This window comes from Harmonia axyridis, chromosome 5 (assembly GCF_914767665.1).
Source record: "Harmonia axyridis chromosome 5, icHarAxyr1.1, whole genome shotgun sequence".
In the NCBI taxonomy this organism is placed as follows: domain Eukaryota; kingdom Metazoa; phylum Arthropoda; class Insecta; order Coleoptera; family Coccinellidae; genus Harmonia; species Harmonia axyridis.
The window spans coordinates 1025939-1042005 of record NC_059505.1 but is presented as its reverse complement, the minus strand read 5'-3'; the positions used below and the strand labels follow the sequence as shown (position 1 = coordinate 1042005).

At 37.2% G+C, this 16067-nt stretch overlaps 1 protein-coding gene across 1 annotated transcript in view; it reads right to left on the bottom strand.

The window, feature by feature from the left end:
- Nucleotides 1–16067, bottom strand: part of LOC123679632 (octopamine receptor Oamb) — a 132647-nt gene that overhangs the window by 46633 nt on the left and 69947 nt on the right. The window contains exon 3 of the mRNA XM_045617016.1: nucleotides 13008–13667. Within this exon, the coding sequence (XP_045472972.1) occupies nucleotides 13008–13271 (264 nt within the window). The 5' untranslated portion in view covers nucleotides 13272–13667. The remainder of the gene's footprint in view (nucleotides 1–13007; nucleotides 13668–16067) is intronic.

Sequence of the window (16067 nt, the reverse complement as noted above, 5' to 3'; positions counted from 1 at the left end):
ATTGCAACTTCATATTTTCAAATGGAACACCCTATAATATTTTTCTATATTTGACTAGCTCTTTTTCCCCTGATTTCGAAAATATTACATATATGTTTGGCCTAAGAAACACCTGGCAAGCTGAGTCAGTTTTCAAATGGTAGGCTGCGATAATTCAAAATGCCCTTTTTTGATTTATCTCGTTAGCAACGATATATAACATACGGTTGTCATTGAATGAAAATATTCATCAAATATTCACTATACAGAAACGGAAAAATTTGAAATATTTTCATTTTATGTGAAGAACAATAGAAATAAGAAAGCTTCATGGAGAGAATATATGGAGTTGCATCCAAATCATCGAATTGCAATTTATAGTGAGAAACGTATGTCATATCGTTGCCAACGAGATAACTCAAAAAAGGGCATTTTGAGTTATCGCAGCCTACCTACTTGGAAACTGAATACTGAGCATGCTAGGTTGTTCTTAAAATTTTAAACTCTGCGGTACTCAGGATAAGAGAGAAAGACCAAACATATGTTATATATTTGAAGTCAGGGGAAAAAGAGCTAGTCAAATATAGAAAAATATATAGGGTGTTCCATTTTAAAAGATGAAGTTGCAATCAATATATTGCCCACTTTATATATATTTCGCTTTGTGAAATCATTTTGAAAAAGACTAGTCGATTTCGTGAAACTTTTGTAGAAAACATTTTTTTGTACCTCTTTTAATAACAAATTTAAAGGGGGGGTCAAATTATGGTGAAAACCCCGGTACCAATGAACTCAATTGGAATTCTGAGTAATCTGAAACAGAAGGAAAGAGAAAATGAGGTAAGGCTTAAAATGTATATTTCCCAGGACTGATGACTTCTTGGAACGGAATTGGAAAAGGAATTTTTTTTCCGTAGATTATAACAATGCGTTTCGTTCAAGTGTTTATTGAGACAACTCATAAATATAAATGGAGAAAATGCTTATTTTTCCGAGTTTACCGATCTACGCGTATTTCATTTGACAGGAGTTGGGGAAAGTATTAGAGGCCATTTTTTCATTTATCAAACGAAACGTGGTTTTATATTATATTTGTAGCAATGAAATATGAGAAAATATTTGAACGGAGAAAAATTTCTGCTTGTTTCGGTTTTAAGAGATTGATTGGGATGTCCGATCTCAAAGTAGTAACCCCGTATATTATACTGCAACAAAATCGTTGGGTCAAATGACGCTTTTATTCGTTGATGTTTTGAAAACAAACAAGTTGCCAAAGTTGAAGCCCAGTTCGAAAGCAAAGACGAATATTCCTATAGAAAAGGTATTGAAAGGTTAGAGGAGCATTTAAGTTCATGTATCACTCTTAAAAGTGATGAATTAATTCGAAGTGAAGTGTTAGCCTTTAAATTCGTTTGTTTTCTACCGTTTCAGCAATCGAATTGTAATGAACCGTCTTCAGGAGTCTTACAAAACCGTGTTCTGTCATTTTCAGAAACGAACTGTCAACCTTGTTTATCGTGTTCACAGATCTTATCGACTAGGGGGAATTTTTTTGCTTTGCTTTACTGCTTTCATCTTCAAACCCACACTACACCTTCAACATTTTACCATAAATACATGATCAATCAGAATTAACATTCTTTTGACAACCCACGCCATTAATTATAGGCTACGTCTTGTGAATTTTTTTCACAGGATCCCTTTAGGATTATATACTGCCAAATTATTGATAACTCCTTATGGTCATATTATACTCTTCAGCACTTTGGTGAACTCATGTTTGCGGCCACATATAATGAAGTACCATATGAGACTCTTCAGCGTAGTTAAGTTAGCAATGAAATATCAATTTTTCTATGAATTGATTATGTTTAATGCAAGTAAAGGGTGTTTTTTTCAAAGCTATAGAACTTTAAATTGCAATAAAACAACGACGGATTATTCGATTCACATGAATTTTATTTATCCGCAAGATAATCTTGTGGCTTTACATTTAAAATACGATTTCTGGCATATAACCGCCACGGTTGGCTCGGATGTAGTCCAATCTGAACGTCCAATTTTCGATGACTTTTTCCAACATTTGTGGCCGTATATCGGCTATAACACGGCGAATGTTGTCTTCCAAATGGTCAAGGGTTTGTGGCTTATCCGCATAGACCAATGACTTTACATAGCCCCACAGAAAGTAGTCTAGCGGTGTTAAATCACAAGATCTTGGACGCCAATTCACAGGTCCAAAACGTGAAATTAGGCAGTCACCAAACGTGTCTTTCAATAAATCGATTGTGGCACGAGCTGTGTGACATGTTGCGCCGTCTTGTTGGAACCACAGCTCCTGGACATCATGGTTGCTCAATTCAGGAATGAAAAAGTTAGTAATCATGGCTCTATACCGATCACCATTGACTGTAACGTTCTGGCCATCATCGTTTTTGAAGAAGTACGGACCAATGATTCCACCAGCCCATAAAGCGCACCAAACAGTCAGTTTTTCTGGATGTAACAGTGTTTCGACATACACTTGAGGATTAGCTCCACTCCAAATGCGGCAGTTTTGTTTGTTGACGTAGCCATTCAACCAGAAGTGCGCTTCATCGCTAAACAAAATAAAATGGACGAAGTGTGCGATACGTATCCGCACAGAACTATTATTTTCGAAAAAATTGCACTATTTGCAAGCGTTGTTCAGGCGTGAGTCTATCCATGATGAATTGCCAAACCCAACTGAGGATAAATCACTTGACATCTGTTAAATCGGTCGCCATTTTGAACAGTAATGCCAACTTAAAGTTATATACTTTGAAAAAAAACACCCGTTATATCGATTTTTTCAGTGGTTTCTTTCCTTTCTAACCCTATTGAAGCATTTGTTATAGTGAAATAAAAAGTTGATTGAAAAATTGTTAGAATATTCAGAATATTGGCTCTCAATAATTGGTATTAAGGTTCACACTGTTCGAGTTTATCGAGAAATTCTTGATTCAGTTATCATCTACGCATTAATTCACGTTCATTCAACAAAAATCAAGATTTGACATGAAACAGCCAACCGGAAATTGTTCTAATTATTCAGACATGTGGGATAACAACAGCTATTTCAATCACGAGCCTTTTTTCCACGAGAACAATACCACAAAAGAGCGTGAGATGCCTTTTCAAGCGGTTTTGATAAATTCTTATCGTGTTGTAATGTAATTTTTCTAAGAAATTAACCTCGCACTTTCCGTTCTGCAATTGGTCTCGAGTAACTTCAGGTTCAGGTTATTACCTTCGTGATTATTTTCAATTTGTGCAGAGAGTTATCAAGTATTTTATTTCGGGGAAAGAGGTGCAGGGTGTAGGAAGGTCAAAGAGCTTTTCAGTCCTGGTTTCGTTATGATATTTTTAGATTCGCACATTTATTAATGACTTCATATCTTCAGGTGAAAAAGTCTCATGAATATTATTTATCGGTCATATTATGATCTGCTCAGATGTCAGCAAACTTTTTTAATTATTTCAGTAAAATTGAAAGGAGTTGCAGTTCGATTTGAAAAAAGTTTGCAGGCATCTGAGCAGATCATATGAGCGATAGATATTGATGGAACTTTTGTAGCTGAAAATATTTCGAACATAAGAGAATTCAGACTATGTTTCTGTTTGTTCACATGGTCTCCATTCTATTTTGTCAAAATTAATGCTTTCGATTATTTTGATGATTTCTTTGGTTTGGCATTTCACTAACCGATAATATAAATAGGTATTAAATAATTTGAGTAATCTTATCCTTTTGCTTGTCGGACCCTGTACAAAACATGAAATGCGAATCATTTTAAAAACAAATGATGATATGCCTCAGCAAAAAAATGGAGACTATTCACTATTAAGTCTATTGAAAAGTCCATGTATTAAATATTATTATTACCAACCTTCGAACGATACGTGTCAAAATTTGACACCAGTCCGACCATTAGTTCATGAGGTATTGCATTGTGATTGTAGCTAATTTTGTTATTTGAAAGAAGACGGAAATAGTAATTTTTCGGCAACCGTCCGGGAAGTGAGCACTTCCCGGACGGTTTTTCTCTGAGAAAGTAGCATTTCCCGGCCTAGTCCGGAAAGTACGTACTTCCCGGACTAGGCCGGAAAAGAATCATAGAATCCATAGCAACCGAGATAACGGCTGGCAGTTCATATGAAATTAGTTGTCAAAAATGTTCATGTTTTTTGATCGCAATCGCAATAAAATATGGAAAGCAGCAGCGATAGTATTATTCTACATGGTTGCCGAAAAAATATTGTACGCAACACGCCCGAAAATGGTTTTTTTGGACTCACAGACTTCCAGGACGAGCGTAAGCGCTTACGCTCGTCCTGGAATTTTGAATATTCGTCCAAAAAAACCCTATTTTCCGGACTTGTTACGTAAATTACTATTACGTAACAAGTCCGGAAAATAGGTTTTTTTTGGACGAATAGACAAAATTCCAGAATGAGCGTAGGCGAGTCCTAGAAGTCTGTGAGTCCAAAAAAACCATTTTCGGGCGTGTTGCGTACAATATTTTTTCGGCAACAGTGTAGAATAACACTATCGCTGCTGCTTTCCATATTTTATTGCGATTGCGATCAAAACACATGCAAATTTTTGACAACTAATTTCATATGAACTGTCAGCCGTTATCTTGGTTGCTATGGATTCTATGATTCTTTTCCGGCCTAGTCCGGGAAGTACATACTTTCCGGACTAGGCCGGGAAATGCTACTTTCTCAGAGAAGAAGCGTCCGGGAAGTGAGCACTTCCCGGACGCTTGCCGAAAAAAACAATTTTGGGTGAAATATTGTTTTTTAAAGGGAAAAATACAGTTGAAGCAGAATCTTGGCTTGATGCAAAGTTTCCGGAGTCTGCTCCAGGAAAATCAACCATCATTGATTGGTATGCTAAGTTTAAACGTGGTGAAATGAGCACTGAATGCGGCGAACGCAGTGGACGCCCTAAAGAGGCTATCACCGACAAAAAATCAAAAAAGTTCACAAAACTTCACTTCACATACATTATGAAGATATCATCTGAACGTGTGCATTATATCATTCATGAAAAAGCTGTGTGCAAAATGGGTGCTGCGCGAGCTCACAATCGATCGAAAGCAACAACGTGTTGATGATTCTGAGCAGTGTTTGAAGCTGCTTAAGTGCAATAAACCCGAATTTTTGCGTCGATATGTGACAATGGATGAAAAATAGCTTCATTATTTCATTTCGGGGTACAATCGACAGTCAGCTGAGTGGACTGCACGCGATGAACCCAATCCAAAGCGAGGAAAAACACAACAGTCAGCTGGCAAGGTTATGGCATCAGTATTCTGGGATGCGCAAGGTATAATATTCATTGATTACCTTCAAAAGGACCAGACCATCAACTACAATTATTACATTGAGTTATTGGATCGTTTAAAGGATGAAAGCATTGAAAAACATCCCCATTTGAAGAAAAAAAGGTGCTGCTTCATCAAGACAATGCGCCATATCACAAATCAATGAAAACAATGGCAAAATTTGCTTGAATTGGGCTTCGAATTGCTTCTGCATCCACCGTATTTGCCAGATCTGGACCTCAGCGACTTTTTCCTGTTCTCAGATCTCAAAAGAATGTTCGCTGGAAAGAAATTTAGCGCCAATGAAGAAGTAATCGCCGGAACTGAGGCCTATTGTGAAGCTAAAGACAAATCGTAGTACAAAAATGGTATCGAAAAGTTGGAAGATCGCTATTATCGCTGTATCGCCCTCGAAGGTAACTATGTTGAAAAATAAAATCGAATTTTGTCAAAAAAATGTGTTTTACTACGGTAGACCGGGGAATTTTAAATTGGCCTTTTAACTCAGCTCATGCGCTGATCAAAGTTGATTTCACTAAATTTGAATCAATCTCCTAGCCCAAAATTTTCAAGCACTATTAACTCATTCTTTAAAACTGCTTGTTATGCCATATGCTATGATCCGCCACTGTCAGTATCTCAGTTTCACATCTAGCTTAAATTCTCGACGCAGTCTACCTTATACTTCCCCCAATTCATCCTACTATCTGACACCAGTTTTTCCGGTTCAAGTTCGTTAGACGTCGACGTGGTTTTACCCTAACAAAGTTTAAAGGCCACATTTCTCATTTTTCTTTTATATGAGTTACCAGTATCATCTTACCGAGACCATATTTTCTACGCGGACACAGTTGCTTGAGAAAAACGACATCAATTTTCATGAGCACTCGATGGCGAACCGCCATGTTACAATAATTTATCATGTGCAGTTGGCCGCTTCGGAGCTCTCTCTCTTCCTAACGTAAACGTAAATGTAATATTACTTCGCAGTATACAGGGTTAGGAACAGTGGCGCGGTGCTCAATATCTTCAGTTGGGTAAGAAAGGGTGTTTTTTTTAGTGCTATAGAACTTTAAATTGCAATAAAACAACGATGGATTATTCGATTGACATGAATTTTATTTATCCGCAAGATAATCTTGTGGCATTACATTTTAAATATGATTTCTGGCATATGACCGCCACGGATGGCTCGGATGTAGTCCAATCTGGACGTCGAATTTTCGATGACTTTTTCCAACATTTGTGGCCGTATATCGGCAATAACACGGCGAATGTTGTCTTCCAAATGGTCAAGGGTTTGTGGCTTATCCGCATAGACCAATGGCTTTACAAAGCTCCACAGAAAGTAATCTAGCGGTGTTAAATCACAAGATCTTGGAGGCCAATTCACAGGTCCAAAACGTGAAATTAGGCGGTCACCAAACGTGTCAATAAATCGATTGTGGCACGAGCTGTGTAGCATGTTGCGCCGTCTTGTTGGAACCACAGCTCCTGGACATCATGGTTGTTCAATTCAGGAATGAAAAAGTTAGTAATCATGGCTCTATACCGATCACCATTGACTGTAACGTTCTGGCCATCATTGTTTTTGAAGAAGTACGGACCAATGATTCCACCAGCCCATAAGGCGCACCAAACAGTCAGTTTTTCTGGATGTAACGGTGTTTCGACATACACTTGAGGATTAGCTTCACTCCAAATGCGGCAGTTTTGTTTGCTGACGTAGCCATTCAACCAGAAGTGCACTTCATCGCTGAACAAAATAAAATGGACGTAGTGCGCGATACGTATTCCGCACAGAATCATTATTTTCGAAATAAAATTGCACTATTTGCAAGCGTTGTTCAGGCGTGAGTCTATTCATGATGAATTGCCAAACCAAACTGAGAATAAATCACTTGACAGCTGTTAAATCGGTAGCCATCTTGAACAGTAATGCCAACTTTAAGTTATATATCTCGAAAAAAAACACCCTTTACTAAAGCAATAAGGTAATTTCAAAAGGTAAAATAATAATATTCCTATCTCTTCACCCTACTAGAGATATTGTGCACCGCGCCACTGCTGCAGGACACTGTATATTATTTATGTGGTCTCCGGTTGAAAGGAAAAGAAATTGAAGTCATTGCGGACCCTTGACTTGCTCTAATAAGTCTAGGGGAATAAGGTGAATGAAAGCGACAAATCGCCACTTGAGATGAAATGGACCCTTTGTTTCAGAGACTCAAGGCGAGGAATGAACGTGATGAGAAAGAGAATTGGAACTGCATCTATCATTTTTGAGCGATCGTTTCCTGCACAGATTGCTCCATCGTTAAAATTTGATCCGAGATTGGTCTCGAAACGAGTAATGAACATAGATAGTGGGAGCATATGTCATTTTCAGTAAGCAAATTTCGTCCCCAACATGAACTTTTAAATTTGACATGAAGCGCGCGGAAATGAAAACATATCAGTGGTACGATATTTCACTCAATTCGCGAGTTTCTCCACAAAGAACGCACTCCTTATGTCCCATAGTGAATCAACGTTTCATATCAACTCAAAATATATTGAAATAAATACCTAAATATATCAGAAATTCAGAAAACAAACTTCAATCGCGCCAAACGACGTGAAACAACCGATGACACTAGGAGAGCAAAAGTTGCCAAACCTTGGATTTCAGCAGGTGGATACAGAAAATAATAAATATTCTGCACATTATAAATTCGACAATTAGGAAAAATTTCGGAAATCGCTCAAATAAATTTATTTCATATATTATACATTTATAACGATATAGTAAAATTGTGGCTTTGAAAACATCACAATCCGACAACGTAATCTTACCATGTTGGGGACATGTAAAAATTGCGTATACTTCCTCTATCTATGTTTATTACTCTATGGGCTCGACTCACAGATGACGAATCTGTCCTCAAATTTCATTATGTTAGTTGGTTTGTAAATATGATAATTCCCGTAAGGAAAAAATTTCACAAAAGGAAAATATAATCCAGAAAAAAAGAATCAGGTTTGAGAATACTTCATTTGATTTCAGAAAAACTGATTTGAAATTAAGATTAGGAAGTTGAAATTATGAATTTCAATTTCCTATTTCCGAATTCTAATTTATCAAATCGCACTTCCAATCTATATTTTCTGAAATTCATTTCTTCTTCTCTGAAGACATATTGCTATTCTCAAATGAAAATTACCATTTCTGAATGCGGAGTTCTTTTTCCGAAGTTCAAATTCCCTATTCTGAATAACAACTTCCAATTCTATCTTCTGAATTACAATTACAATTTCCAACTTCTGGAATGAAATTTGCTATTCTCAAATACATTTTCCACTTTCAAAATATTTAGAGTATATTTGGATTTTGAATGCCGCTGTTTCGAATTAATTTTTGGGCAAGTTTTAAATAGATGTACCGTAAATATGGATGTCCGAAATTCTGACACTTTTTGTCTTGTTTTCATCTAACTAACTTATTAACTAATCTGAGACGGAAATATTTGAAGATGACGTTCGGGCATTAAGTTTCGAAAAAGGAGCGACTGAAATATGGTAAACTTTCCGAGAAAAACGTCACGTTGAAAAAACTTTTTTGGCCATATTCAGCGCCGTCCAATCTTGAAATGAACTCTGTAGCGTGAAACTTTCGGAACAGCATTAATGAACATGTTCTCATTTAATCTCGATAAGTGTTTATCTGAGTAATAAAGTTCTGCATAGCGCAAACCCGAAACAGGAAAGGTATTCCAGATAAATCATGGAAAATGCATCATAGCCCATGATGGGCGTTTTCAATTTCGTTGAATAAACATGAAATATTTACCTTCATTTTCTATTTGAACTGCTCTATTCAAACTCGCCAACTATAAGATAAAAACGGCCATAAATTCCGAACGCTATTTCCGTTTGCTCTGATGAAGTAGATACCGTAATATCCCGCTGGAGTTTGCAATTGTCGTCAGTTTCGAAGTTTATCAACTGGAAGGAATTACGGGTTTTTGAAATCGAGCAACCAATGTTAGCCGAGTCGACTGAGACAGCTGATTTTAGTCACGTTCACAGTTCCGTGATCGATTTGAATAGAAGTTTTCTTTGGTTTCGTTTCTTTTTTAAAACTATTTTTTTTTTCAATTCACTTGTGCATTTGATGGGAGATCAAAAAATTATGAAAAAGCCACTCTCCTCTCAAGACCATTCATTAATCTATATTGATCTAGAAAACAGCGAAAAAGTTCACAAAAATTCACAAACAAGATGAATACCGAAAAATTCAACTCTCTTCGAAAATCGACAAAGCAGCCGCATTTTACTCAAAATCATTGTAGTCAGCCTGCAATTCCAACAAGGGTGATAGCCAATTCTTTTTTTTACAAGTTCTTTCCATAATATTGATGATATTGTAAATGGATTTCCAATAAAGGTTTTCATTTAAGATAATAATAATAATATAATGTTTATTCATTATATAAAGGGTTTTTTTTTAGAGCTATTGAACTTTAAATTGCAATAAAACAACGATGGATTATTCGATTGACATGAATTTTATTTATCTGCAAGATAATCTTGTGGCATTACATTTTAAATATGACTTCTGGCATATGACCGCCACGGCTGGCTCGGATGTAGTCCAATCTGGACGTCCAATTTTCGATGACTTTTTCCAACATTTGTGGCCGTATATCGGCAATAACACGGCGAATGTTGTCTTCCAAATGGTCAAGGATTTGTGGCTTATTCGCATAGACCAATGACTTCACATAGCCCCACAGAAAGTAGTCTAGCGGTGTTAAATCACAAGATCTTGGAGGCCAATTCACAGGTCCAAAACGTGAAATTAGACGGTCACCAATCGTGTCTTTCAATAAATCGATTGTGGCACGAGCTGTGTGACATGTTGCGCCGTCTTGTTGGAACCACAGCTCCTGGACATCATGATTGTTCAATTCAGGAATGAAAAAGTTAGTAATCACGACTTTATACCGATCACCATTGCCTGTAACGTTTTGGCCATCATCGTTTTTGAAGAAGTACGGACCAATGATTTTACCAGCCCATAAAGCTCACCAAACAGTAAGTTTTTCTGGATATAACGGTGTTTCGACATACACTTGAGGATTATCTTCACTCCAAATGCGGCAGTTTTGTTTGTTGACGTAGCCATTCAACCAGAAGTGCGCTTCATAGCTAAACAAAATAAAATGGACGTAGTGCGCGATACGTATTCCGCACAGAACCATTATTTTCGAAATGAAATTGGACTATTTGCAAGCGTTGTTCAGGCGTGAGTCTAGTCATGATGAATTGCCAAACCAAACTGGGAATAAATTACTTGACAGCTGTTAAATCGGTCGCCATTTTGAACAGTAATGCCAACTTAAAGTTATATACCTCGAAAATAAAACACCCTATATAATAATAGCAATCATTTATCAAGGTCATTTATACTTAAGATAAAAGGTTGTATTTTCCTGTTTGATATAACGATTTTCTGAATTTAATTGTTCTAAATTTATTCCTTCTATAACATTATCGGACTCGAATGCACAAATTGATTGCATGTTTCAACTTCTCGTGAAGGTAATCGTACAGATATAAACGGAACCACGACTTCCTGGTTTCCGAGAACAGTTACAGTTAGGTTAGTTTGATAAATCAACCTGTCAGGGTGGGGTACCAATTGGGGTTTGATGATTAGGGGAATTATATTCGTGAATTTATGAAGCACATAATATTTCAATGCTGGGCATTGAGTGCATGATTTTCAGCAGGTATTTGAGTTCTCTTTCCACTCAAACAAAGGATAATATTATATTGTTACAATATTTGGGTTTATCAAATTTTGGAGTTGGGAATGGTCTCAAAGATAAGTTTTGACTAACAGAGTATTGGGGATTCATTTTTTCTCGTCAGGCCAGCAGTCTGCACCAAACAAAAAGATTTTTTTCATCGTGTGATGAATGAGGTAAAGAAGAAAGAAGCGTAAGCAACACAAACAAAATAGTTGGATTATTTGATTTATGATTCCAAAACGAAAAAGATAGGCTGCATTGATTGCGAACACATTTGAAATACAGATAAGATGAGAACAGGTGTTGTTTACTTCTGAAGTCTGGGACGAAGAATGAACGAAAAGTGGAAACGCGCACATGATACAATTGTTACACATTGCATTTCCCCATTTGCTTCATTATATGAATTTCCACTTATGTAATATTTTGAATTTCCGCGTGTATATTACACATCGTGATAATTTTTTGCTTACATGGTGGTTTTCATTTCATTAGTTGAATGCTCCTCTAACTTTTCTATAGAAATGTTCGTCTTTGCTTCGGAAATAGACCTAAATCTCGACAATCACTTCTTCATTCGAGCCGAATTTCTTTTCCACTAAAAGGGACAGATTTAGATTTTCCGTTTTACCTACCCTCAATTTCTATACAGGTAATTAAAGGGTGTTTTTTGTAGAGCTATAGAACTTTAAATTGCAATAAAACAACGATGGATCATTCGATTGCCATGAATTTTATTTATCCGCAAGATTATCTTGTGGCATTACATTTTAAATATGATTTCTGGCATACGACCGTCACGGCTGGCTCGGATGTAGTCCAATCTGGACGTCCAATTTTCGATGACTTTTTCCAACATTTGTGGCCGTATATCGGCAATAACACGGCGAATGTTGTCTTCCAAATGGTCAAGGGTTTGTGGCTTATCCGCATAGACCAATGACTTTACATAGCCCCACAGAAAGTTATCTAGCGGTGTTAAATCACAAGATCTTGGAGGCCAATTCACAGGTCCAAAACGTGAAATTAGGCGGTCACCAAACGTGTCTTTCAATAAATCGATTGTGGCATGAGCTGTTTGACATGTTGCCCCGTCTTGTTGGAACCACAGCAACTGGACATCATGGTTGTTCAATTCAGGAATGAAAAAGTTAGTAATCATGGCTCTATACCGATCACCATTGACTGTAACGTTCTGGCCATCATCGTTTCACAGGTCCAAAACGTGAAAATCATCGTTTTTGAAGAAGTACGGACCAATAATTCCACCAGCCCATAAAGCGCACCAAACAGTCAGTTTTTCTGGATGTAACGGTGTTTCGACATACACATGAGGATTAGCTTCACTCCAAATGCGGCAGTTTTGTTTGTTGACGTAGCCATTCAACCAGAAGTGCACTTCATCGCTAAACAAAATAAAATGGACGTAGTGCGCGATACGTATTCCGCACAGAACCATTATTTTCGAAATAAAATTGCACTATTTGCAAGCGTTGTCCAGGCGTGAGTCTATTCATGATGAATTGCCAAATCAAACTGAGAATAAATCACTTGACAGCTGTTAAATCGGTCGCCATCTTGAATAGTAATGCCAACTTAAAGTTATATACCTCGAAAAAAACACCCTATACATCTAATATTTAAAAGATAGATAGGCTTGCATTGAACATAAAAAACTGATATTCTAATAATGACATCTTCTCAGTTATATCGTAATTTTATTTGCCAAATGTTAAAAGATGAAAGCTTCAAAAGTTTCTCAGATAACGGGGTCTTTAAAAGGAAATCTCTTCCATGAAGGATTCACTTCCCTAGGTTCACGAAAAAAGTTCCAGGCAACAGAACAATGAATCAAGAATGTCAGCCCTCAAACACTTACCTTGAACAACTCCCGCCCAGTTGAGAAAGGCAGGACGGCCACCCCAACAAGGAGATCGGCCACGGCAAGCGAAACGATGAAAAGGTTGGTTACGGAGTGCAGTTTGGAAGAATAGAAAACAGCAGCAATCACCAAACAATTTCCGGCAATGACCATCACATTAAGGAGAGCCAGAGCAAACAGCTGAACGAGCAAGTGGGAGTCAGCCCAGTTCACACTCCTGAGGATGGCCGCACAGGCGGTTACATTTAATGTATTTTTCATCACATCCGGCCAGGGAACTCTAGACACATTTTTCCGTTAATTTCACTTCTTTCCTTCCCCTTGTTTCCGGGTTTTCGCTCGCGAAAAAACAGACAGAGGTTTCAATAACCGCCCATCTTGGCTTGTTTGATCTGATTCGGTGGTGTTCTATTGATTCTCCGGCATTGGGACTCGCTTAATTAGGGAATTGATTCCTGTTTTTTTCATTCTCTGGTATGGAATTCATTTTGGGCGTGTAGCCTTGTGCTAGTTGAAAGCATCACGAGATCTAATCGAATGTTAATGTGGAAGAGTTTCGCTTCGACCATGGTGAGTTACTGGATTGGTGATTCATTCTGCTGGAGTTTCTGATCTAATTGGATGAGTATTTATAGATGAGGTTTCCATGTTCCACCACTGAAAAAAAAAAAAATATATAGCGAATGAAATGTATAAGGCAATATTGAATCGATTTTTAATTAGAAATGGATCAATACAAATCTTCGGCGACACTGTATTAGGACTTATTAACATACTAAAAATTGAGAATGTTTTGTGATGGAGTTTTTCCTCTGGACTCAAGTTTCAACAGAAATTGGGGCTTTTAAGCCTATTAGGATATAAAGCCTCTATACGTTCTTCTCAAATGAAGAACTCCATATAAACAGATGCAACTTTTATGCTACATTGCTGTACATTACAGGTCAAGTGTCCAATATGGTAAGCATTTTTTTTTAATAATCAAAGATAATTGTTTGGAGATTGGGGGATGAACATATTATATTATTTTAGGTGTACAGCTTTGCTTCCAACGTTATGCAATAGATAGCTATATCTGTAAGAGGTAGTCAGAATAAATAGAACCTAGATGTCACACAATAAGGTATTTGTTAACATAACGCCATCGAAATATTAGTCGATTTGTGTCTGCATCATAAAGTTATTCTCGATTAAACATGTCAACTTACGAGCCAAATTCTCGTCATTTGCGGGAGGTTCAAATACAATACAACGAAAGACATGAAAAAGTGATTTTAGAGCATAACAGTGCTCGACCTCATGGTGCGAAAGTGGTCAAAACATATTTGGAAGCGTTGAAATGGGAAGTCCTACCCCACCCGCCGTTTTATTCAGACTTTGCTCCTTCGGACTATCACTTGTTTCGATCAATGGCACGGCTGACAAGCACTTTCGGTCTTATGAAGAAGTAAAAAATTGAATCGATTCGTGGATTGCTTCAAGAGGTAAACAGTTTTTTCAACGCGGGATTCGTACGCTACCCGAAATATGAGAGAAAGTAGTAGCCAGCGATGGACAATGTTTTGAATTATAAATGTATAACCAGTTTTTTACAATAGAGCCTCGAGTTTCCGAAAGAAACGGCGGAAGCAGAGTTATAGATGTTTGTATGCCTATGTAGATGGCTCCAATTATTGTCTAAGTTCTTCTCAACTTTCGTGATCCTGATACGTTTTCTTTTGAATGAATTAATTTCCAGCCAATAACTGAAAACTAAGATGTGAGGTTGATATGAAAGTGAAATGTCTGCTACACCAGCTTCCATCTATACCAAAATCACTGATACAGAAAATATAATAGAAAATGAGGTTGGCCCCCTCAATTCCTTACATACTACCCCTTTCTTCTCCTTATCAATTCAAGTGAATAAAGATGTGCGAGAGAAGTTCTTATTCGTGCTGCCAGCATCCCTAAAGGATACTGTTTCACAGTTCTCCCCTATTATGTACCAATAAAGTTTGATGGGCGAAAGATTGAAGGGGCAATAAATTGCATTTAACTGCTGGAAAAGTGAGTCTCCTTGCGGTGAATAAATAAAATAATATGGGGTTTACCACCCCATTCACATAGCGATAAACACTCATATTGAATAATGGATACTAGATCTACAACGGAGTTATAGATGGCAAGGCATACCAACAAAATAGACTGGCTTTATGGTGTCAACGAATGGCTCGAAACAATGGCGTACGAAAGATACTGACAAGAATGTTACTGATATCCCTACAACGATACTTTTAATTTCACGAAAGAATGTCGACTGATTTATTTGCAGGTTGTCCCAAATTCGATGCTTACTGGAAGCATCTCGAGAACGATAAGACTATGAGAAAACACTTTCAAAGATCGGGAAGGTTTTTTCATGTAAACAATTGTTGTTGCTCAAATATTGTAGCCGTTTTTTGCAAGTTTTTTAAATTTTACAACAAACCAGCTGTTCGAGGAGATCCAAAGTCGATGTTCAGTTGTTTTTAAAATGCCTAGAGAACGTGTACGGGGAATGCGTACGCCAGCTAAGTGAATTTGAAAGAAGTCGAATTATTGGTCTACGGGAGGCGGGGTTGTCATTTCGAGAAATTGCTTTTTTTCTTATATCTTATTATCAATTTTTATGGCTTATATGATACTCATAACAATTCGGTGAAGACGTACTTAATTTATTTTTCATTCCGATTTCCGTTCACCTTATTAGGACATTTATGGCCTCCAATCTAATTCGAAATTAGACCAGCCCTAGTTTGCGAGACTAAATGCGCTCGAAATTGAACTACAAACGAAGTTCAGTGGGTTGGCCGTAATATCTTCGTAACTATGTATAAATTTCAGGCTTCGGTTATTAGGGCCCATTCACACTAGCTACTTCCGCAGTGAAATAATAACTAAGTGGTATTTATGTATTAACAAGATTTCCGAGTTGTGGAATAAGATCTTCGCTCCTCGAACTTGATGGTTAGGTTCAGGATGAATTAGACTTTGATGCACGACACTAATAGAACATTAATAGAAGTTAGTGCTATT